This window comes from Boleophthalmus pectinirostris, unplaced genomic scaffold (assembly GCF_026225935.1).
Source record: "Boleophthalmus pectinirostris isolate CB_2022bp ecotype Guang Dong unplaced genomic scaffold, ASM2622593v1 HiC_scaffold_6, whole genome shotgun sequence".
Classification (NCBI taxonomy): Eukaryota; Metazoa; Chordata; class Actinopteri; order Gobiiformes; family Gobiidae; genus Boleophthalmus; species Boleophthalmus pectinirostris.
In genome coordinates, this window is record NW_026571447.1 from 27,361,462 (window position 1) to 27,384,805 (window position 23,344).

The window sequence follows — 23,344 nt, forward strand, 5'->3', positions numbered from 1 at the left end:
AGTGGGCGCCTCATTATAAAAGTTACACATTGCGCCTTTAGCACATTTTCTACAGAGTTTTCATTGCGCCCACAGCCTCCAGATGCCGCCCTCCTCTGGATCCCCTCCCCTGCTCTCTCTCTCTGGTCGTTGTGGTCTGTCTCTTCTCTAACCTGCGCTCACTTCTGCCTCTGGATCTAAACATTTTTGCGATGGCGGAGGACAGTGAATCCGCGGCCAGTCAGCAGAGTCTGGAGCTGGACGACCAGGACACTTGCGGCATAGACGGGGATAACGAGGAGGAGAATGAGCATCTGCAGGGGTGAGGATGGCTGCGCTGGGAAATGCTGCAGCTCCGTGTTTTGCTCTTGTTTGCGCCCTGTGTGTTTATGTGAGTGGTGAAGGCTAGCAGCGGAGCTAACGCTAACCCGTCCGCTACAAACAGCCAACATCTCTCTTACAAACCCACTGTCCTGACCTGGTTATAACATTTTGCATGAGTTAGATTCCATAATTTTCATCGCCGTGTGTGACATCTTTTTAAAGTGTTTTTTGGATGGACAATAGGCTCCAAAATGGGCAACATGACAAGGATGCAGTCCGATGCTAACGCTGCGCTAGCTCAGCTGTCAGGCGTTGCTATGGCAGCTAGCGTTAGCTTCTTTAGGATGCACATGTCAGTAAGAGCAGCATAAACGCTGTTAGTCAAGGTGAGCAGTCAGTGTCCCTCTAAATTGTGATTGAGACTATCCAGACATAATCAAAATCCACTAAGAATTAAAAATGTTTACTTGGAATACGACGGGTCCCTAATCAAAACGCTACAGTGAGGAGAACTATGAGGGTCCTGACTATAAAATTTTATAATACAGTATGGTCCGTTCCCTAGATGTCCCTATTTGCCCGGGTCAGTCCCAGTTTTGAGCCCTGTGTTCCCTGTCCCAACAGTTTTCTCCAAAACCATTGATCTTTCCCAGTTTTTTAAAAGAAATGTCCTAAGTGTCCCTATTTTTGACCAATTTGATCCCTGCCAACAGTAAAGAGAGGCATAAATTGTCATTTGTTTGGTAAAATAGAGAAAACCTGCTTAAAATTACCAAAACATAAAGAAAATGTGTCTGTACTGACTCACGTGTTAGTCATGAATGGGCCGATTGCAGAACTATTTTTCTTAATTACGCACTTGTTTCACAATGTTATTATTACCAACCACCACAAACTAGGGATGTCCCAGTTTTTTATTTTGAAAATCTGGTCACCCTATATGGACCATACTTTATGTTATACAATTTAAGATACACTTTAAGGTTGCCTGTCAAAATAACCCAAATATCATCCACCTGATGCTGAATACTATCACTTGTAAGGCCACATAGTTGATTAATTGACAAATGAACTGGTTCTAACCTCTATTAACCAAAAACATGCACAACAGGTGAAATTTTCAGAGTAAGATACTCCTAACCAGATCTAGCTCAAGATCTGGAGATGGGTCCCCACTGCTCCTGACAGGTTGTGCTGGTTGCATTGAAGAATGGGTCAACGCAGAGGAGATATTTCCCTACATACACAATAAAGTACACATTAATCTTATTAATACGAAACTGCTGCCAGTCTTGTGTAAATTGCCACAGACCAATCGTCCTAAGGGTTCAAATAAACGTCTTTCTACTACTTACCAATCCTTGTGTCTTTTTTGTAGGAGTCCAGGGGGAGATGTGGGAGCCAAGAGGAAGAAGAAGAAACAGAAGAGAAAGAAAGAGAAACCAGGTTCAGGTGGTGCCAAATCTGACTCTGCCTCTGACTCGCAGGACATAAAGGTAAATGTGGACAGCGTAGTGATGTTCTGTCTGCGTTTACATATGAACACACAAAACATCAAAACAAAATAAGGACTAAACAAGGACTAGGACTAGATCTGGACTACATCAGGGCTTGAACAGGACCTAAACAAGTCAACGGATGTCTCAGAGCTCAAGCCAGGACAAATGTGAAAGCATCCCTTAGTTTTTGTGCAACAGACCTGGAGACGAACAACTCAAAATTTACATAATCCAATATTTTTTTTATGTATTTTTTGTTTTAGCATTATTTCATATCAGTGTTGGATGCAATTAGTCTTAATGTTTTTGCACAGAACCCAGGCTTGCCTATTCAGAAGTTGCAGGACATCCAAAGAGCGATGGAGCTGTTGTCCTGCCAGGGCCCGGCCAAGAGCATAGACGATGCAGCTAAGCACAAATACCAGTTCTGGGACACTCAACCAGTGCCCAAATTAAGTGAGTAGTTTACAGTTTTTCTTTACAAACTCAACATTGTCTGTCTTTTTTCTGTGATGCTTGAGGTCTGAGAAACTCTTATGCACTCTATCCTGTATGTTACATCAAACTTTTGCCTTGACAGACGAGGTTGTAACGAGCCATGGCCCCATTGAAGCTGATAAAGAGAACATAAGACAGGAGCCATATTCTTTACCTCAAGGTTTCATGTGGGACACTCTGGATCTTAGCAATGCAGATGTGGTATGTTTTATTTTAATAGGAGGAGTTTGTGGTTGCTAATTTGTTATAAATTAATTTACTTTTTTCTTTTTCAGTTGAAGGAATTGTATACACTCCTAAATGAAAACTATGTAGAAGACGATGATAACATGTTCAGATTTGATTATTCACCAAACTTTCTAAAATGGTAAGCACTAGGACTGCAACTAATACTTATTTTAGTTGTTGACTAATTGGTGATTATTTATTGTAACATTTTTAACTATATAAAGGTTGAAATATGGTTGCTGAAGGCTTCTAAAAACAATGATCAAAATATGATTTTGTTTTTAGTAGTCGACTAGTCACACTTACTTTATTTTTAATGAATTGTTGCAAATTGTTGTGATTTTAACTCTTGTTGTCATCAGGGCTCTGCGTCCCCCTGGCTGGTTGCCTCAGTGGCACTGCGGAGTCAGAGTCTCCTCAAACAAGAAGCTGGTCGGCTTCATTAGTGCCATTCCCGCAGATGTCCGAATCTATGACACGTGAGCCTCCAACTATAATTACTATATTGACTTCAGTAAATGATAGATGGACTAATATTTTTAAGCTCAATATTATATTAATAAATATGCTAATTTGAGATACAGGTATGAAGGCCAAAGTGCTATTCATTATTTATCATGCTTATTATTATATGTATTATTTTTAGAAAAGGATTTCCGGGGTCATTCTGCTTTAGAATTATTGTTTCAGTGTTATAGTGGAGTTTCAATAGTCATTTATGCTTTTTTCAGCAACATATCGCACTTTGAAATGTGTTATCACAGCAGGCCTACAGTTGCACTTGGCTGCTTTTATGTTTAACACAAATAAGCCTTATATGTTTTTACAGACTGAAGAGGATGGTTGAGATCAACTTCCTGTGTGTGCATAAAAAGCTGCGATCAAAGCGTGTGGCTCCAGTGCTGATTAGAGAGATAACGCGACGCGTAAACCTCGAGGGCATATTTCAGGCTGTGTATACAGCAGGAGTAGTGCTGCCTAAGCCCGTGTCCACGTGCAGGTGGGCTGCTTATAACATCTGTACGACACAGTTCTGACTCTAACCACGTTTGTTTTATGCAGGTATTGGCATCGCTCTTTAAATCCTAGAAAGCTTGTAGAAGTGAAATTCTCTCATCTGAGCAGAAACATGACTTTGCAAAGGACCATGAAACTCTACAGATTACCAGATGTAAATAACTTTTTAAAATTCACACATCAAACAGAACATTTCTTTACACTGGAAAAATGTGTCTGACAGAGTATTAAGACTGCGGGCTTACGGCCGATGGAGAAGCGTGACATCCGTCAGGTGACGGAGCTTCTACAAAAGTATCTAAAGCGTTTTCAGTTGGCTCCGTCGATGGGAGAGGAGGAGGTGACTCACTGGTTCTTGCCTCAGGACAACATCATTGACACATTTGTAGTAGAGGTATTGTAAACACTTCTTTTCACAAAAACATAAATATTAAAGTTATTATCTTGCTCTTATTTCAAACATGTGATCTGTCACATTTAGGGTCCAGATGGTGTTTTGACAGATTTTGTTAGTTTCTACACACTGCCCTCTACAGTGATGCATCACCCGCTGCATAGGAGCCTGAAGGCCGCATATTCTTTCTACAATGTTCACACTCAAACTCCACTTCTCGATTTAATGAACGATGCACTCATCCTCGCAAAAATGGTACAATAACATGGTTAAAAATGTATCTCAGCCTTCTTCTTTTTTTCATTATATGCAGTTAGTAATTTTTGTTTTGTTTTTACAGAAAGGTTTTGATGTTTTCAATGCTTTGGATCTAATGGAAAACAAGGTGTTCTTGGAGAAGCTGAAGTTTGGCATAGGCGATGGGAACCTGCAGTATTACCTCTACAACTGGAAATGCCCTTCGATGGACCCTGATAAGGTCAGTCAGTGGGACATTTATGTATGTTTTGTTCAGATAAATGTAAGGATTAACACACATGATATTGTGTGTTGTTTTTAGGTTGGCCTTGTCCTTCAGTAGAGCCTCTCCGTGACTTAAAGGGACACAGTGATGCAGAGGTGGGCTGTGAGGCTGTGATATTCTGTCTGAAACACAGGTACCTGAATGAGACAGAGCTCCGCAGTGACACTGGCCTGGCGATGGCCGCTCTTGGCATGTTTATGGTCAACTGGACGTCATGCTAAACCTGAATCTCATCCACACTGCTCCAGACATGCTCCATATTAATGTACCTGTGGGAACTTCTACAGGAGGCCTTCACTTGTGTTTCTCTTTACTGCAACAGACTCATCATAAGCAAAAGGGGTTTGGTTAAACAGATAATACATCAACTGTATTTAGTTATATTTGGCTGCTGAGTATTCCCTGTGCAGCTCTAAACATGTCTGCTGTTTGCAATGTTCGACTGGTGCTGAGTCCTGGGAATTGGATCCTGAAAATTTTACTGACGTTTATATGGGTACTTCAAAGTCGCTTATTACAGAACAACAGTTTTTGTTACACATTTACAGGTGTAAGTCCAATTATATTTATACTTGTATAAGAAGGAGATTCATGTGAAAGGATAAAAAGTGTAAACCAGTAGTCGCTTACAAGCTCAACACATTTAAGATGGTGAATGTAAAGCATTGCTAAAGCACAATTTTGAGAGTTCCTTTGTTTCAACTGTTAAACTGTTCACCTATAAACTTGTTTCTATGGTACACAATATTTAACATTAGTTTCAACTTGAACAGGTACGACTGTTCGCTGATTTAAAAAGTTCTTCATTCTAATAAGAATTGATTTTAAGGTAAAGTTCATATTTCAAATCTGTCAATGAGAAAAAAAAATTATAAAGTAATTAAAACAATGAATTGCATATCATTTAAATAGCCATTTTTTGATCAAATGGCTGTAGGGACTATAGAGGCTGTTTGTAGTGTGCAGTTTTTCAATCATTTAAATACAGACTATGGTCAAAATGTGCATCTGCTTAATTGTTACAAGCTTTTTTTGTTCTAATAATGATTCTTATTTTTCATACAGTCAGAAGTTATTCATTACTTGAAGCTTATCCCAATATGGATAATTGCATCAATTTACAATGTTTTGAGGGTCTTGTTTTAATGACCCGATAGTTTAAAATGGTATTATCTATGTGCCCAAGTTCGTTTTATTTCACCTGCACCTGTTCTGCTCAGTATTTTATTTAGGATTGGACACTGAGCTGAAGATATGATTTTTTTCCACAGTATTTAAATGTTTTTTTTCATGTATGTGTGGCCTTTTGGATTTCTTTTATCCTTTATCTTTGTGTTTTTATTTTTTAATTGATATTTTATGTTACAAGCTGTGGTTCTATAATTACTGAAGCCAGGATTCTTAAACTCAAGCAAAGTCCTGATATTTCCCTGATCCCAGTTTGCCTCTAGACAGATGTTGCCTGCAGCGGTTTGAATGAACTTTGAGCATGTGTTTTGCTGCAGTTATGTTGCTAGCCACACCCTTTAGTAAAATCTCACCCAAAGTACCTGCCTTAGTTACTTAAATAATTAAAAGTAGGGGATAGAGTTCAAATGAGAGCATACAACTTTGACTGAAAATATTTTTATTCAGATCCATTGCAAGCTGTGAAAACGCTGAAGACTCTGTACCAGCATCATCCTGATGTGTCCCCATGAAAATCAATGTCACATGAGCTAAACCAGCATGGATATTTGATTGAATAAACTCATTTTGGGTAAGACATTTCTTATTCATGACTAATGCAAAAGAAAGTTATCTTTCATGAAATGTAACAAAAGACACTCAGTAAAATTAATAATAAAAAAAACTGACCCTCCAGACCAAAGGAATTTGAGAGTTAAGAAATAACCTGGAGCCTATTCACAAATTAAAAGCATTACATAGGCCATGACCCCATGGATAAGCAACACTGCTGCTAAATAAGACACTTTACTGGTTTCATCCTTGGATTATAGTTTTTTAGATTTGCTCATCTTTTCTTTTCTCTTTTTATCGGGGTTTGGCACTATTTTCTTGACTTTGAGAGGCAGTAGTGTGCACACATCCTGAGCTGATGGCTCAGCGTTACTTTCTTCTAGTTTTCTTTTGAGTCCTCTCTTCTCTTCACTCTCCTCCTCCTCCGTGTCTGGGGGTCTTTCTGTGGGCGCTGCGCTCTGGAGCCACGCGACTCTCTGCACGGGGACCCGGGGCGTGATGGCCTCTATCACGTCCGTGAAGAGCAGAGTCTGGCCCTCGGGGGCCCTTCTGAAGCCCAGGGCCAGGACACTTTTAAGCCCCAGAGGCTCGCGCACGGTGACACTGAGCCGAGGCACCTGGCACGCGGGCACAGCCCTGCTCGCGCTCAGAGAGACCAGGTGCTCCGTCACGTGCTTGGGTTTGACAGATTTACACACGAGCGCGAGCTGAAGTTCATTTCTCTCAAGAGCCCGGGTCACCTCGTTTATGCCAATCGCCAGCTGTCGCCGGGCCGACACATCTGTCCAGCCGTTTGTGGTGCTCCCCGTGGTTCCTTCTCTTTTAACTTTGGGGGTCTCTGGTGCAGCCCCCTTCTTTTTTCTCCACGGTCGAAACACTCTGTCCTCTTTCTTCTGAATCCCCGTCGAGACGAGCTTGTCTTTAAGGGTCTTCAGGATGAAGTGCATGTCCTCTTGCGGCAGGGGGCTCCACTGGGCCGAAAACGGGGACGTGAAGCTCGCCTTGGACTGAATGAATCTTTTCTTAGGAGGCTTCGTTGGGGTGGTCATTGCTACAAAAACATAAATGTGACACTGTGGGCTATTTTTTTTTTTAACACAAAACGATAAAAAAGACTTCCTGTTCACGCCTACCTCACCGTAATATTAGCGACACCTTCGTACTTTGGATATTTATCTATTTTCATCTGGCCTTCAGCCTCACGCGCATCGTACAGGGAGCCACCATCTTTTGAAACCACACGTATTTACGCACTGACGCAACAGTAGCGCCCTCTTGCGTTGTGGCGCTACACTGTTGGGAAACGCAGAAATAAAAAATTGGGGTAAAACGGTTTGGTTCATCTGAATTGTAGTTAATTATTTACTCTTGTCTTGTAATGATGTCATGACGTTTGTTAAAAGTTCGTATTTTATTGCTTAACCAGTATCTGTTATAATAGTGTCTTCTAAGGTCATTTGGGGTTCTCTTTATGACACAGGGGTTACTATAAATAAATATAGCAGTTAATATCTAATTTTAAGATACAAGATAATGCTTCCAGATGTATTAGTCTTTTTAAAATGGATTTTCCATATCTCTCCATCCACTGGCTCCATTATAAATACAGTAAGAAATGATGGACCATAGTTTATGTGCAGGGCGGGCTGAACGCGTGTGAGAGCAGCCAATCAGCTCCTGAGCTGTTCCTGGCAGCGGCGCCTGCAAGATTTTTGGAAAGGTCCGCACAGCAAAGTGGACGATCTGTGCTTTACTCACTGTATGCGCACATTTGAAATAAGCCTGCGGGGGGCGCTGTCTTGTGCGTGCTGGGACGGAATGGGGAAAGGAGACTGTAATGCTCATCAAGGTCTAGTGCGTACCCAGTGCCAGAAAGAACAGGTTTTAATAGTTTTACTGCCATGCCTTCAGTAAAGAAGGTCAATTTGATCAAAAATCACTGTCGCGCTTCTCCATGCGGAACTTGGGACAGAAGTTTGGATTCAGTGGGGACACGCACAGAGCGCACAGGCGCACGCAGTGGGTCTATTAGACGCTCTCCTATTGGTCCATAATGTTGCACTGCTGCATCAGCTGTGGTGCACTTACATCCAGGCTGCGAGGAGCTGTTTGCAGAGGGTGTATACATCAGCGTCCGCTATCTGAATCTCTGAATCCGCTATAATGTCTCATCAGGTAAGATATTTGGTGGTTTTCTTTAGTTGTATGCGTGTTTGTCCTAATTGAAGACGCATAGCCTGCCTTTAAAGTCTAGATCTTACATGAATCAATCAACCAGCCTACTACCCTATCCACTCGCCATGATACAGCAGCCTCCGCGCTGTTATGACCTTACATTTAGCTTAAAATAACTTACTCTTTTTATTGTCCATTTAGTCTGTAGTGTAAAGCCCCTATACTTTGAATTGTATTCATGCGGTCAACTACATGTTATTTTAGGCACAATTATGAGGTCTCTTTTCATTTAAAAGATAGGATTTGTTTTAAAACCGTAAAATTGGTTGGTTTCATACTTTTCTAGTGTGCAGTGCCCCAGATCTTTTGTGAAGTTGATTATTCAAGTTGGCACAAAGCACTGGACTGGACTGAATAAGGGTCCATTGTCTAAGGCCTGGCCCAGCTCCTCACAGTGACTTCAATATTATGCACAGATTTCTTAATCGGCTATTTAATATGCTTAGGAAAGACTTGTGATAATTCAAATAGTAATACATGGAGCTCATTCGGCTTTTTGATTTGCTTTGAATAACTGACTTGAGAATCAAAACACAAAATGTAAAAATTCAATCATGTTTGTAGGCCTAGGTAAACAACATTACAACTGTCAGCAAATCCATATCCGGAACACATGGGTTAGACCTAATTATTATGTTTTTTTTTCTCTCCCTTGAAGGCAGAGTTTTCAAAGATTGCCGAAGATGTGAAGAAGGTGAAGACGAGGCCCACAGACCAGGAGCTGCTGGACCTGTACGGCCTTTATAAGCAGTCTGTTGTAGGAGACGTGAACATAGGTACGGTCTGACACATGGAGGTAATAGTGTTTTTTATAATGTACTTAATATGTTTTCCTATTTGTTTTAGACAAGCCTGGGATGACGGATTTAAAAGGGAAAGCCAAATGGGACGCCTGGAACTCCCGGAAAGGTAAAGGAAAAAAAAACAAAAACAAAGATGCCCTCCCATACCTTTTGTTTCCTTAATTCCAATGGTGTCTTTCTGTCTCTCTCTCTCTTTGCTTCCCTTTTTCTAGGAATGTCCACGGATGATGCCATGTCCGCTTACATCACCTTGGCTAAAGAAGTTATTGGAAAATATGGCATGTAATAATTTGAAAGATTGAACTATTCCCTTCTATTTAAGGAGACATGGTAAAATTACTATGCAATAATAAATCCCTAAATAAAATATGAAACTAATGCTTTTTTAAATAAAATGATCTACATGTTAAATTTTACTATTAAAAAAAATACTATTTACTATGGAAAAAGCCATCTGAACAGGTCATGTTTCTTTGTTATGTTTATGGGACAAAATGTCAGTAAAAGTAGCCTATTGTCTTCCCTTTGCAAAAGTGTAGCTGCTGTAAGACAGTTACAGAACAACAATAAATGTGTAAAAAATGCAGATGGTTTTGTCCTGTGGTTAATTTGATGATGGGCACTTCATATTAGAGAACAGTGAACTAGAAACAATGAATGAGTTCTTATGTGTTTCTGTTTAAATAGGTGACCACAACCACAAGTTTAAGCCACACTTTATTGTCCTTGTAGAAAAATATGTCCTCTGTGTTTGATCCAGCCTTCAGTTCCGCTGTGGCAACCTGTCAGGAGCAGTGGCGACCACAGTTAGATCTGGAAAACTGAGCTTGAGGATTTTGCCCTTTGTGTTTTTTAAGAAGTAGTCAAAGTATTTCTCCCTAAAAAAGGAAAGGCAATAAATGATTATCATAGGCTTTAGTGCTGCACTGCTTTAGTGAGGCTCTTACTGCCCTTTTATAAATGGATGGAAATGAGGCTCACGTTACAAACTACAGGGACCAAGAGGAAAGATGAGAAAAGTTAATATCTCTCTCTCTCACTCTCACAGTTACTCTCTCTCTCTCTCTCCCTCTCACACACAGTCACAGTCTTTCTCTCTCTCTCTTTTGCTCTCTCCTTTCTCTCCTCTCTCCTTTTCTCCCTCCCTCCTTCTCTCTCTCCCTTTCTCTCTTTTCTCTCCCTCCCTCTCTCTCCCTTTCTATTTCCCTCTCTCTTTATCTCTCTCTCCTTCCTCTCTCTCTTACTCCTTTCTCTCTCTGTCTCCCTCCCTCTCTCTTTCTCCCTCTCTCTTCTCTCTCTCTCTTCTCTCTTTCTCTCTCTCCTTCTCTCTCTCTGGCTCAGGCACTGTGGTTTACGCATGCGCAGTGGAGTTTTCCGGCTGCACAGAGCTTGTGGGGCAAGTTGTTGTTGTGGGTCGGATCTATGAAAATGTTTTATCATAGTTCTGTGGGTAAAGGGGTAAAGGTGAAAACACACAGAGTCTGCCGAACTCCTGGATTATTTATGCAAACTGTTCACCGTGTTAAGGTAAGTGAGGAAACATGCATGGCGCTTTAGCTCATTGATTCACCTTTAGATAAACGCGGACATTAGTCTGTAAAAGCGCTGTGCAATGCAACGTACCTAAGTGCCAAGCAAGAGCTACATTGAAACTTGAAATTTACTGATAACAAAGATCTTAAGTAAACTGTAACAGCATAAACACATCACTTTGAGCTCTGTTGGATGAAAATATATGTGCATGGGGTAACCAAACTAGGGAGAGCAGAGACTGAAAGAAAACAAAGTGAAAGAAAAAAAAGTTTAATCTATTGTCTGCATTAATGTTCCAGTCTACATGTTACATGCGTTTCTGGATTCAGATTATTGAAGTAAGTGTTATGTAAAATGAGCAATTTGATTTCTCTCTGATCGTTCACACCTGTACAGGTTTTGACAAGAAAATATCTTGTTTGCTTTGTGTTCCAAAAAGGCAACATCAGGTCCATCAGGTCTTCTGTAATGTCATGTCAGGACAGGTGTTTTTAATGATCAGGAAGCTCTGAGCTGCAAGCCAAAAAAAAAAGGCACTTAATTTAGGCTATTTTTTCAGCAACAATAAAAAAAAAAAGTTTCTTGTTTTTTTTTTTTTTTTTTTTTTTTTTTGCACAAGCAGTTTTTTTTACTGTTGATGTGGAGGTGTGGAGGGATAGCTCATTAGGTAAGACTGATCTTGCCCAGTTGTGTATGAATTTACTTTAGCTGAAAGCATCAGTTTTTTCATGAATTTTAGTTTTTGTGTTCTCTTTATGAGTTATATGAGAAGTAAGATTGATGCATCACTGATCACAATACAGGTATAAGATGCTGTATTTCATTTGTATTTGTATTTTGTTGTCCTGTTTAGCTTCTGTGGCAAAGCTCTGCATTTGTAAAGGGGTTGGACTTCGAGTTTGAAGATAGACTGGTTATTTTTTTGGTTTTGCCCATGTTTTTCTTGTGGCGTGGTGTTCAAAATGCCCAGTGAAGCTCATTTCTTCCCAAGTCCAGGCAAAGCTGCAGGCAGGTGAGCAGATCTAGGCAGTGGATACACTGTCTTTCTATGGCCCTATTACCCCAGTTTGAAACTGAGCAGTCAGAGCCAGAGTGGGGATCACTGCTCCAGGCTGCTGGACAAAACACCAAACTACCTCTCTGGCCTTAGCAGGACTGGGCTGTGCCCTCCTTGACTTCACTGTGGCTGATGGAGAGAGTGGCCAGGTTTCCCAGACCGTCCGCTGGTGCTAGTGCTCACCACAGGGAGCAGACACTTTGCGCGGCATTGAGCGTTGACCTCCACATATTCACCTGTACTGAACTTTGGCATTTAAACTAATGTATTGGGAAAACAATTAGGATCTGGAGTGAAAAAAAGGAAAAAAACTTTTTTTTTTTTGGGGGGGGGGGGGGGACAAAAAAAGACTCAACTTTGTCATGATACTCTAATTATTTGGATTAGTGTATTGCACCTTGAATCTAAAGACTCTTTGAATATAATGCCAGATATGCAGTATATACTTACCCCATTTAAATGGACAATCTAAAAATGTTCTGTAATCAAATTCATTGTGTTTCTGATTCCAGGCATGGCCGATAGGACAAACTCGTCTAAGTCTATTCCTGAGCGGACTTTTCAGTACCAGGACCAGCTTCCTCCTTTGCCTGTACCCTGCTTACACCAGAGCCTTCAGAAGTACCTGGATGCAGGTTTGTTGGAAACTTTAAAGATGCACTATGTAACCTTACTGGGGGAAAAGTCCATAAAGATATTGATGTTTAATGCCACACTGCGAATAGAGCAAAAAATTGTTGCATTTTGTCAACGGAGTTAATTCATTTCATAATCAAATTAGTATGCACTTAAGTATTCCCTACTACAAAAAATACACAGTGCATCTTTCATTATAAGACTTAAAAGGACTGTGCGTAACAATAATTTGGTATACATGATGTAACTGTAATCAGACCTTTTGAAGAAATTATCATATTGTGATTTATTGCTTTTCAATGTTCAAACACAGACAGCCTCTATTTTCGACTACCCACTTTTGTTAATCTATGTTTTATGACTATATTATAACAAATGTATCTTGTTTCTTTTTAGTAAAACCGTTTGCGACTGAAGAGGAGTTTGAAGCCACAGTTGACACAGTGCACAGGTTTGAAGAAGGCATCGGCAAAGAGCTGCATCTTAAATTACAACAGAGAGCCAACCAGAAGAGAAACTGGGTAAACTGTTATTTACATTATACTTTTGCAGTATAAATAATAAATAATAATCCTATATTCCTATAATAATTAATATGACCCATTCACAATATGCACCTTATTATTTGAGTTGTTTGTGTGTATTGTGTGTATTTGTTTCAGTTTTATTTATTTATTTATTTACTATTCAGTAAGAATAGCAAGTATAGTTAAGGTGGCAAAATAGCTTTGAATAGGTAAAAAAAGACCAAGAACTTAACATAACTTAAACTAGTCGGAACATCTCAAAAGAAAATGGATATTTAGACATATTTAGAGAGACCTGTCTCACATGTTCAGGAAGATTGCTCCAGGTTTTAGCCACATGAATCTGAAACGCTGACAGCCCATGTTTAGTCCTGACTCTGGTCCCCAGCAGGAGGCCGGTCCCTGAGGTCCTCAGAGTGTGAGATGGTTCATATTTCAGTAACATATGGGAGATGACATTACATTGTCATCTTTATCTAAACATCATCCTTGTCTTGTTCCTTAGTTGGAGGAGTGGTGGTTGGATGCAGCTTACCTGGAGGTGCGCGTTCCCTCTCAGCTCTATGTGAACTTTGGAGGTCCTGCGCCCTACCTGGAACACTGCTGGCCCCCCGCAGAGGGGGTCGAGCTGCACCGAGCCAGCATCAGCACCTGGCATTCTCTAATTTACTGGGACATGATACGAAAGTGAGATATTTGTATTATTGTTACTGAGAACTTTTCTGATGGGAGGGTCTGCCATTTACTTGAATCTGTGGAAATGTTATTACTGTGCCAGGAATGTTCCACAGTGTAGCTTTAAACCTATATATCTGATCACTTATGAATACATTTTGTATTTATTTATGTACAAATTTAATTATATAATTAATAACTTTGGACCTCTGCGACCGATTTAAAAAAAGGACTAGTTCTGGTTTTCACATTTTTAAGACTGTAAAAAGAAGGTACATCATCTTTAAACTTTAAGCTTTAAGTACTTTATGTAGAAGCAGGGGAGAGTGGGTTTAGTCAAGCCTCTGGTTTAAGTTGACAAACCAGATAACATAAATATTGTAAGATATTATACTAAGCAAGCATGCATCCAAATAAACTTTATTTCTTATGAGCAGTCAATAATTTGGGTAAATTTATAGCATGTGCTGTAAAATAATTATCAAGAAAATATTGAGATGTAAATGTTGGTAGTTGATCATTTTCTTTGTGTGTTTAGTGAGAGACTTCCTCCTCAGAAAGCTGGAAAAACACCACTGGACATGGACCAGTTCAGAATGCTGTTTAACACCTGTAAAGTGCCTGGGATCACAAAGGACAGCATACAAAACTATTTCAAAACAGGTAAAATATATTCACCTCAAGCAATATTTTTGCTCATCTTATTTCACCACTTAACAAACCACTGTTCTTTGTTGCAGAGTCTGAAGGGGCGTGTCCCTCACATCTAGTCGTGTTGTGTCGTGGGAGGATTTTTATGTTCGATGGATTGTATGATGGGGAAATCCTAACTCCACCTGAATTATTGAGGTATTATTACTATTGAATAATGGCATCACTTTTTAAGCTATTAAAAAACTAGTTCTTTTTCTGTCTATGTTGACCGAGAAGACGTTGAACTTTGTGTCAGTTTTTGTTTCATGTGGATAGGTCCAGTAATAAAGAGATATACCAGATCAAAACATGTCCAGTATGAAAGCAAATTTCATTTCATTTTCAAATGTCTATTCTGTCCTGTCCTCCAGCTCAGTTTTAAACTATAGGGATTTGTTAACACAACCCATTAAAAACATGTTGAAGTATTTATCTCTGATGTATGTTGTGTTCTTCAGGCAGCTGAGCTACGTGAAACAGTGTTGTGAGAACAGAGCAGAGGGCGATGGAGTGGCAGCTCTCACTTCAGAGGAGAGGACTCGGTGGGCAAAGGTGAGCTGTTTTTGTTACTTTTATTTAGAATAATTTGCGATTTTGTTTAAAACTCTGTACTAAGTCTTCTCTGTACTGCAGGCCCGGGAGCATCTTATAAATATTGACCCGCACAATAAGGACATCCTGGAGTTGATTCAGAGCAGTTTGTTTGTCATTCTTTGGATGAAACAAAACCGTACTCCACACCTCAAAACTACACAAATGTAAGAGTGTAATTTTATGATGCAAGTTCAGTTTACTTCATGTGGCATCATAACAATCGAAACTGCACATATTATATAAAAGAGATGGAGGATGGGTCAGAGTATTCTATGGTAGAATTACATTTTTAATAATAATGTGATTATTGGGCTGTAAAATGTGCTACCAGAATCTCTGATGAATATTTTGATACATTGCACACTTATATTTTATTTTTGCTAGCTCTGCTCATCTAGTCGACCTTAGTGACATAAACCATGTGATTAAATGCAGATGACTTTGGAGGCCATGGTCGGTAACCCCACCATTCGCTGGGGAGACAAATCCTACAACTCCATAGTGTATTCAGACGGCACTTTTGGATGCCACTGTGATGTGAGTAACTGTTCATTTTAATCACTCCTTAAATGTTTATTTCTGCTTATTTTAAATTAGTTTTAACTGCAAATGTTCAACATTATGCCATTAAACAAACAAGTAATCCCACCTGGCCAAGTTAGAGGTCAGAGCTGTGGAGAGGCGAGCCTGTCCACAGGAAGAATTTATGTTTTCAGGCTTGTGTCAAACCCCCATCAGAAAAGTAACACAGTGCACCTTTAATGATTTGCCTTAATAAGTGAAGTTTTGTCTCCAGTATTTTATGTATAATGTATTACCATGGGCGCTCCCTCTGACTTCAGTGTTGTTTTTTTATGTTGCAGCACGCTCCTTATGACGGTATGGTCCATGTGTCTTTCTGCTGGTATTTGGATCAGCAGCTCAGAGCCACAGGTGGTGAGTGGAAGGTAAAGTTTTATCTGTTTTTAAGGCACTACACTGTAAAAACATGCAGTGGCCAGTGTAGCAGGTTTAAAAAAACGGCTCTAGGCCAATCAGCATTCTCTTTCAAAACTGTAACAGAATGGAACAAACTACCACAAATTCAAAACTATACCAGGACTTCAAAAAGTTTAGTGCTGATATTTTTTAACAACTCAGAAATGCCAACATTAAGTGCCATCTAATGTAGGAAAAACAACTTATAACTAACAACTAAATTATACCTGATTAAGGGCACAGAGGGAGTAGGATAGGAACGGGTTAGAGATATGTAATGTCATTGTCCTTTTTAAAACTGTTTGTTTTATGCTGTTCATGTATTCTGTGTTTTGTATGTCTCAGGGACTGCTGATGGAAATTATCCCCCAAGAGCTGTAGTCTGGTACAAAGCATCTCAATGTTTCTTTGATTAATGCTCCTGTACGTGGTCCCTATGACATAAAACAAAACAAAAAAAAGGAAAAAAGAACTAGTTCCTTTTAATCAGTTTTCAGGCCCAAAGTTTTTTGTCACTCACATTACGCATTCCCAGTCTCCTAATTATTCACAGCGATGAGTTTATAAGAACTGTACTCAGCTTTCAGAGACCAGAGTGGAGTTCTGCAGCGATAGTAAAGCTAACAACAACTGGCATGCTACCACACACTTCCTGGTTATCAGACAATAAAAGTCTTTCTCATTAGATATAGATAGAACGAAAGACTCAAGAGCTGCTTATACAAAACATATGTACTAGGAAGAGACAAATTTTGCTCAGATACATGGAAAAAATTGGTAAAGGGCCTGTTAATGTTTAAATGTTTTGTTTATGTCACAGATGTGGTTTTGTGTTTCAGGGTCTGGACTCTGTGAGACCTCTGCCCCTTCCCAAAGAGCTGGTGTTTACTGTGGACAGTGAAGTTCTGAGCGACATCAGCCATGCCAAACAACAATATCTGGAGACAGTGAGCTCAAAAACACACACAAATGTTTACTTTAGATAAATGTATTATTTATGTTTATGATCTATATATATTTATATACTACTGAACAAAAAGTAAAAGCTGTTAAGTTGTAGCTGTTGACCTGAAAACTACCGCTTTGTGACATCACAGGGTGGAACAGAGGATTTTGAGCTTTCGAGATGTAGATAGAAATGTGTGAGTGAAACAAAACACAACTCCAGGTATGTCTTTGATGAGGTTACAACAATGTAACTAACATTGTTCTAACATGGGTCATGGACTAAAGCTTCATGTTTCAGACACTCATGAATGTTTTTCAAGGCAATAAAACCACATGTAGTTGAATATATGCTAAATAAACAGCTTTTATGCAATATTGTGAAACAATCCATGCAAAGCAAAGACTTCTCCACAGAGACAAGCAAGTAGCAGAAAACCCACCAGAAAACTTTTACCTTTGACTCAATATTTAATTTTAGTAAAAATAAATACATGAATGGAATAAGGGAGTAAACATTCAATATGAATTTATGACCAAGATACTGATGTTGTTTTGCAGACGAGGGATCTACAGCTCATCTGTTACGCTTTTACTGCTTTTGGAAAAACAGCCATCAAACAGAGGAAGCTGCATCCAGACACTTTTGTCCAGTTGGCGATGCAGTTGGCCTATTACCGACTTTATAATGAGTAAGAAGATTGTGTCAAGTGTAGCAAATGTAGTCTAGATATTCACTAACTTCAAAGGTCCTCTGCCTGTTTTCCAAACAGCCAGGGTTGGACAGAGAGTTTTCTTGGTGGGCTGACTCATATTTTGGGCCGATGTGCTTGACTTCAGTAGTCTGCTCTTATTCAGCACTCACAGACTGTATACACTCTGCTGTGAGTTCACCACATCCTCGCGCACATGTGCTCCTGGCCCAGCCCTTTGTCTGTGGGGCGACCCAAAGCCGACAGGGTGAGATTGTGGCAGGAGCACCCCCTGTCCTGAGCAGCAGTGCACTCAAAGCTGCTACTGGTAATGAACCTGCTTATTGAAATCAAACTGAAATCAAGACATTTTGTGAACACACTTCAATCATCATGACAGTTTGTGTTTTACTTCAATAGGCCTTGTATTCACGTTGTTCTGGTAAGACCATTGAAAAAAAGACACAAATTCTCTTTCAGTGTGATCAAAGCGTTTACCGTGGATGCGCATATAAACTCTACATAACAATTAAGCATTAAAATAGCCAACAATTATTTAAATGGTTGATTAGTCACTGATATACTGATTAATCATTACAGCCTTAGTTTAAAATCTGGAACAGGTTCTTTTAACTTGAGCTTGATTCAGTGTTTCTGTCCCAGACCTGGCAGCTGTTATGAAACGGCCATGACACGTAAATTCTTCCACGGACGCACAGAGACGATGAGACCCTGCACCTCTGAGGCTGTGGAGTGGTGCAAGGCCATGGCCAACCCCAAATTTGATGTGAGGGTTTGAAAAAAAAAGACCAAAAACAGATGATAGTTTATGTGTTTTATGATAATATTGACATGTTATTTCTTTTAGATGAATACCAGGAGGAAAGCGATGCTATCAGCTTTTAATAAACACAACAAACTAATGGCAGAAGCTCAAGATGGAAAAGGTTTGTGCATCTATTATATCAGATGAGTTACACCTGTGTAGGAAAGTCAAAGTTAATCAGTTAATTGGCAGTCATGATTATTATCATCATCACTGTTTATTTTTAAACCCTTAAACCCTTTATTTTCAGATTATTTCTTCTTTTAGTAGCCAAAACTTCAATACATAAAATAAACAAATATGGTGACAGAGCCCTGACGGACCCCTTGAGTTAGTGGAAAGGCATTTGATATGTAACCATTATTTATTACACGGCTCGTGGGATGATTATAGAGCATTCTAAACCATCTTAATAAACTAATTTCCAAAGTTAAAATGGCCAAGACTCTGATTTATGAATTCCCATTGAATAATATCAAATGCTTTTTCGAAATCATTATAAATAATAATCCAGGTTTTTCATGATTAACATAGTAATGTCTATTGTGTCAGATATTTGTCTCAAATTGTCTCCAGTAATCTACCCTTAATAAAACTTGATCATGGTTTATAATATTAATAATGATTTTCTTACTCCTTAAAGAAAAACATTTAGACAGAATTTGGGTGTCACAACAGAGCAGGGTCAATAGTAGCCAGTTTTTCAAATACATTGGGTATTTATATTTTCCATCTGGATTTTGTTTTAAAAGCAATGAGATAACTCCTCATTGTGAATTGGACAGTATTCCTTGTTGCAAAATGCAAAATTGAAGCAGGTCAACATGGGTTTCTTTATTTCTGCATAAAAGGTTTTGTAAGCCTCAATCTGAATATCAGGCTTATGTAGTTAGCAACCTTTATGTAATAGCCCTGAGTCAGGATAACTTAATTTTAGCCCAGTGTGATTGTGGTGTCTAATTACCAAATATTTCTTTTAAACTCTTGTTATGTCCAATCTTACCAGGGTTTGACAGACTCCTCTTCGGCCTTTACCTCATCGCTAAAGAGGAGGGACTTCCCATTCCAGAGCTGTACAAAGACCCCCTTTATTCCAAAAGGTATGCTGACAAATGTACACCTGTTATTTTAGTTTAACTTTTAAGCAATAACATATCTCCCTTATTTTCAGTGGGGGAGGAGGTAACTTTGTGCTGTCCTCGAGCCTGGCGGGCTACACTGCAGTACTGGGAGCAGTGGCTCCGATGGTGCATCAAGGCTATGGAGTCTTCTATTGCATTCAAGACGACAGGTGATGGGACATTTATTTTTAGATCTTATTTAGTTTAAAATGACTGAACATTTGTAACAGTCACCTCAAAACTGCACTGGTTTCCCATTCATTTTCACCTACAGAAAATGTTAGTCTCTACTCTTGAATATTTTAATATTTTGAAAAAAAAAAGTGTGGAAAAAACTAATTGGAATTTCACTACCAGAGCCAATTTCATCTGTCAGGTGGGACTGATGAGCTCCATGCTAACTGTTTCTGTTCCCTCAGGCTTGTGTTTGCTGTGTCTGCGTGGAAATCCTGCCATCGGACAGATGCTGCTACGTATTTTAACAACCTCTCGAGCTCTCTGCATGAAATACTTCATTTGGCTACAACAGCTCAGCTTTAAGCTCCACCAAAGACAAGCTTTCACACTCTTCACCTGTACAAACGCTGGTCTATATTGTTCTGTTTATATGACAGGTTTTCGCGTTTTTCTAATTATTACTTGGTTTGGTGGGACAGTATATGTGGTAAATATTTGTCATAATTTTACACCAACTATGTAGCAGTTTGTGGAACATACAGAAGAAAAGAAATAGTGATGAGTCCAAAAAGCAGGATACAGGATGTTATTCAACACTGAAAATTCCTAACTTTAGAGACAGTTTACGCACAAGGAACATGTTTTTTGCCTGTTTAAACATTTATTAGTTTTAGGGAAATGAATAGTCTAACCTGTGAAAATGCACTTGAAGATTGCACACAATAGGTTATGTTAGAATTTCAGATGGAGGACTATATAACTCTATGGAAGATATGCCCATAAACCTTATAATTATTGGTTTTTGGTTATTGGTTTGTATAACTTCACCATGTGCAAATTCCTATTCATGCTCCTTCTTGGATAACTACTTATTCCAATTCTAATCCATTCCATTATCCCATTTTAAAACCAGCTGCCTTCTTTAGTTCATGCTGAAACTCGATGTATAAGAAAAGACAATAAGCTGTTATATAGCTAATTTATTATAAGAATTTGAGAATTTTATTTTGCATCTTTATTTTGGTATCTTTTCTGGTTACATTTTCACTATCTTATATGAAATAAAAATAAAATTCAGTGTCAACTATTCATCTTTTTAATACATAATTTATTGAGAATGGACTGGCAGGAGTGACTTAACAAAAATAAACAATATATTTCAGTGCAATAATTGGCACAAAACACAATAGTGCACAACACAGCTGATATGCACATGACTCTTGTATTACTTCAGTCGTTCACTTTTTATAGTTCTGCCCTGCTAATTATATGTAGCTTGACTTGGACTTGAGTCAGACTTGAGTCACTATTTTTAGGATTTGAGACTTGACTTGATAAAATGGACTAAGACTTGGGACTCGACTTGGACTTGAAGGACTGGACTTGACTCGTACTTGAGGCCTGTGACTTGAGAAGACTTGATGCTTCTCCTAAAAAATACATGTTTTTTTAGAAAATACTTTTCTCTTTTTAGTTGATACATGCAGTGCTTCATTTTACAGGAACAAACTGGAACATGTCCCTCCCACTTCTCTATTTGTTACTTTGGATGTAACAGTAACTGAAGTACTGTGATGTAGTATCCTCAAATGTCTTACAGTAATATACAGTAAAATACAGTAAAGCAGAAGGAACTACATAGAACTCGAAGCTTACATTTCTGTGTAGACTACATGACAAAAAAAGTTAAGAACTTTTAAATATTCATTATTTCTGTTCTCACCATAATGATTTACACTAAGATGTTGTCAAGACTTTTAAAAAGGAAAAGAAATTGCATTTATACAACTCTTATAAAAATACTCTTACAGAAATATATCATGAGTTTTATAATTTAGTTTAAAATTCATATAAATTACAAAAATCTACTTTGGTTTAAAGACTTGAAATGGCTTGAAGCTCAAAGCAGACAACTAGGACTTGAGATATACTAGTTAGACTTATGGGCTAGAGACTTGAGACTCAACTTGGACTTGACTGTACTTGACTTGACTTGAGGTCAAAGACTTAACTGAGACTTACTTGAGATCATAGAACTATAGATCCATGCTTGAAACTTATAAAAATGACTTGCTGCCACCTCTATAAAGCATGATGCCCCTCTCTTCAGTATAAAAGGCACTATCGCCCCCTTGTGGTCCCACTTTTTATTTTGGTTGAGCTGTTTGGTGACCCTCTCTCTCTCTCTCTCTCTCTCTCTCTCTCTCTCTCTCTCTCTCTCTCTCTCTCTCTCTCTCTCTCTCTTTCTCTGGGTCAGGCACTGTGGTTTACGCATGCGCAGTGGAGTTTTCCGGCTGCACAGCGCTTGTGGGGCAAATTGTTGTGGGGTAAAGGTGATCCATCCGAATGAAAACAGTCTGCCGCACTCCTGGATTATTTATGCAAACTGCTCACCGCGTTAAAGTAAGTGAGGAAACATGCATGGCGCTTTATTTCATAAGGATTCACCTTTAGTTAAACGCGGACATTAGTCTGTAAAAGCGCTGTGCAATGCAACGTAGTTAAGTGCCAAGCAAGAGCTACATTGAAACTTGAAATTTACTGATAACAAAGATCTTAAGTAAACTGTAACAGCATAAACGCATCACTTTGAGCTGGATTGTGTGAGAATATAAGTGCATGAGGTAACCAAACTAGGGAGAGCAGAGACTGAAAGAAAACAAAGAGAAAAAAAAAGTTTAATCTATTGTCTGCTTAATCTGATTTTTGTCTGGTTTCTCAGATCATTGAAGTGTTATGTAAACAGTTGTGAGTAATCTGATTTCTCTCTGATCGTTCACACTGTGCAGGTTTTAACAGGAAAAAATATGCGATCTGCTTAGTGTTCCAAAAAGGCAACATCAGGTTCTCTAATGTCATGTCAGGACGGGTGTTTTTGATGATCAGGTTTCTCTTGTGCACGGTGTAAGCACGCACTACAATTCAGATCTAATTGTTGAGTGAGAGATCTGAATATTCTAGTTGTGAATGTACCCACTGATATTAAACCTCATGTGAACTGAACAATATAAGTAGGGTAAAGGTAATGCTTTAACCCACTTTTTTCATTCATACATTCTGGAGTGAATCTGGACCTGTTTGAACTCAAAACTCATAAACAAATAAAAATAAGCCTAAATTCACAATGTAATAGTACTTTTATATTTTCAAATTTTTTGTGCTTTAGCTTTGACACGGGAATTGTCAAGAAAGACCCAACAAATGTTCAATCAACTGTGAGATCATCCCTCCAGTCACCAGCTTTACCTATCCTTATATTATGGTATTCGGTTTTAGATATATAATATAAAGGCTACGGACAGCTGCAGACAGTGAACTTTGTGCCTGCTTTTTGTACAAGTTCAGTGTACACAGATAGTCCTAATCATAAACCAGGTCAAGGGATTAGCATTTTCTTTTCTTGCAACTTTCCCACTTCTTGTAGTTTGTACAATTATTAAACCTATATTAGAAAAAACAGGGTTTTCATTAAGCCATAATCATCAAAATTCAAGAAATAAACTAAAATATTTCACTTTATGTGCCATGAGTCTATATAATGTATGGGTTTGAGTTTCTGAAATGAGTGACAAAAAAGATTGAACTTTTTCATGATATTCCAATTATGTGGATTGTTGTATTACACCTTCAATCTAAAGACTTTTTGAATA

General features: G+C 38.8%; 4 protein-coding genes across 5 annotated transcripts; 3 read left to right on the forward strand and 1 right to left on the reverse strand.

Annotated features, from left to right (window-relative positions):
- The first annotated feature begins 90 nt into the window (after positions 1-90).
- nmt2 (N-myristoyltransferase 2) lies at positions 91-6,225 on the forward strand. Its single transcript, XM_020928050.2, has 12 exons — positions 91-301; positions 1,682-1,799; positions 2,117-2,258; positions 2,383-2,501; positions 2,576-2,667; positions 2,891-3,007; positions 3,358-3,528; positions 3,591-3,699; positions 3,769-3,939; positions 4,027-4,194; positions 4,280-4,417; positions 4,499-6,225. The coding sequence occupies exons 1-12, from the start codon at positions 192-194 to the stop codon at positions 4,517-4,519; spliced, it is 1,476 nt and encodes a 491-aa protein (XP_020783709.1). The 5' UTR covers positions 91-191; the 3' UTR covers positions 4,520-6,225.
- rpp38 (ribonuclease P/MRP 38 subunit) lies at positions 6,073-7,477 on the reverse strand. Of its 2 annotated transcripts, none has more exons than XM_020928021.2 (2): positions 7,336-7,477; positions 6,073-7,253 (listed from the first exon to the last, which is right to left on the reverse strand). In XM_020928021.2, the coding sequence occupies exon 2, from the start codon at positions 7,249-7,251 to the stop codon at positions 6,457-6,459; it is 795 nt and encodes a 264-aa protein (XP_020783680.1). In that variant the 5' UTR covers positions 7,252-7,253; positions 7,336-7,477; the 3' UTR covers positions 6,073-6,456. The 2 variants fall into 2 exon arrangements, with proteins under 2 accessions (XP_020783680.1, XP_020783681.1); XM_020928022.2 differs by having other exon boundaries at positions 7,341-7,435.
- Positions 7,478-8,041: 564 nt separating this feature from the next.
- acbd7 (acyl-CoA binding domain containing 7) lies at positions 8,042-9,770 on the forward strand. The gene is made up of 4 exons (XM_020928000.2): positions 8,042-8,377; positions 9,096-9,213; positions 9,284-9,346; positions 9,453-9,770. Exons 1-4 carry the CDS (start codon positions 8,366-8,368, stop codon positions 9,524-9,526), a joined length of 267 nt encoding a protein of 88 aa, XP_020783659.1. The 5' UTR covers positions 8,042-8,365; the 3' UTR covers positions 9,527-9,770.
- An 859-nt stretch (positions 9,771-10,629) lies between these two features.
- On the forward strand, positions 10,630-20,781 carry LOC110163072 (peroxisomal carnitine O-octanoyltransferase-like). The gene is given in 18 exon segments (XM_055163966.1): positions 10,630-10,767; positions 12,343-12,465; positions 12,863-12,987; positions 13,499-13,680; positions 14,207-14,331; positions 14,409-14,517; positions 14,820-14,913; positions 14,995-15,067; positions 15,070-15,119; positions 15,391-15,492; positions 15,819-15,902; positions 16,773-16,880; positions 17,440-17,570; positions 18,234-18,357; positions 18,439-18,517; positions 19,403-19,496; positions 19,568-19,687; positions 19,937-20,781. Coding segments are annotated over 17 exon segments (1,842 nt in total). The 5' UTR covers positions 10,630-10,767; positions 12,343-12,344; the 3' UTR covers positions 20,058-20,781.
- The last annotated feature ends 2,563 nt before the right edge of the window (positions 20,782-23,344 follow it).

What these genes read in the sequence shown, in the direction of transcription:
- nmt2 (XM_020928050.2), top strand. Translation starts at nt 192, where the DNA reads ATGGCGGAGGACAGTGAATCCGCGGCCAGTCAGCAGAGTCTGGAGCTG. An exon ending in TCAACCAGTGCCCAAATTAA is followed by an intron (nt 2,259 to 2,382) that starts GTGAGTAGTTTA and finishes TTGCCTTGACAG; the next exon opens with ACGAGGTTGTAACGAGCCAT. An exon ending in TCACCAAACTTTCTAAAATG is followed by an intron (nt 2,668 to 2,890) that starts GTAAGCACTAGG and finishes TGTTGTCATCAG; the next exon opens with GGCTCTGCGTCCCCCTGGCT.
- rpp38 (XM_020928021.2), bottom strand. Translation starts at nt 7,251, where the DNA reads ATGACCACCCCAACGAAGCCTCCTAAGAAAAGATTCATTCAGTCCAAG.
- acbd7 (XM_020928000.2), top strand. An exon ending in TGTAGGAGACGTGAACATAG is followed by an intron (nt 9,214 to 9,283) that starts GTACGGTCTGAC and finishes TATTTGTTTTAG; the next exon opens with ACAAGCCTGGGATGACGGAT. An exon ending in CGCCTGGAACTCCCGGAAAG is followed by an intron (nt 9,347 to 9,452) that starts GTAAAGGAAAAA and finishes CCCTTTTTCTAG; the next exon opens with GAATGTCCACGGATGATGCC.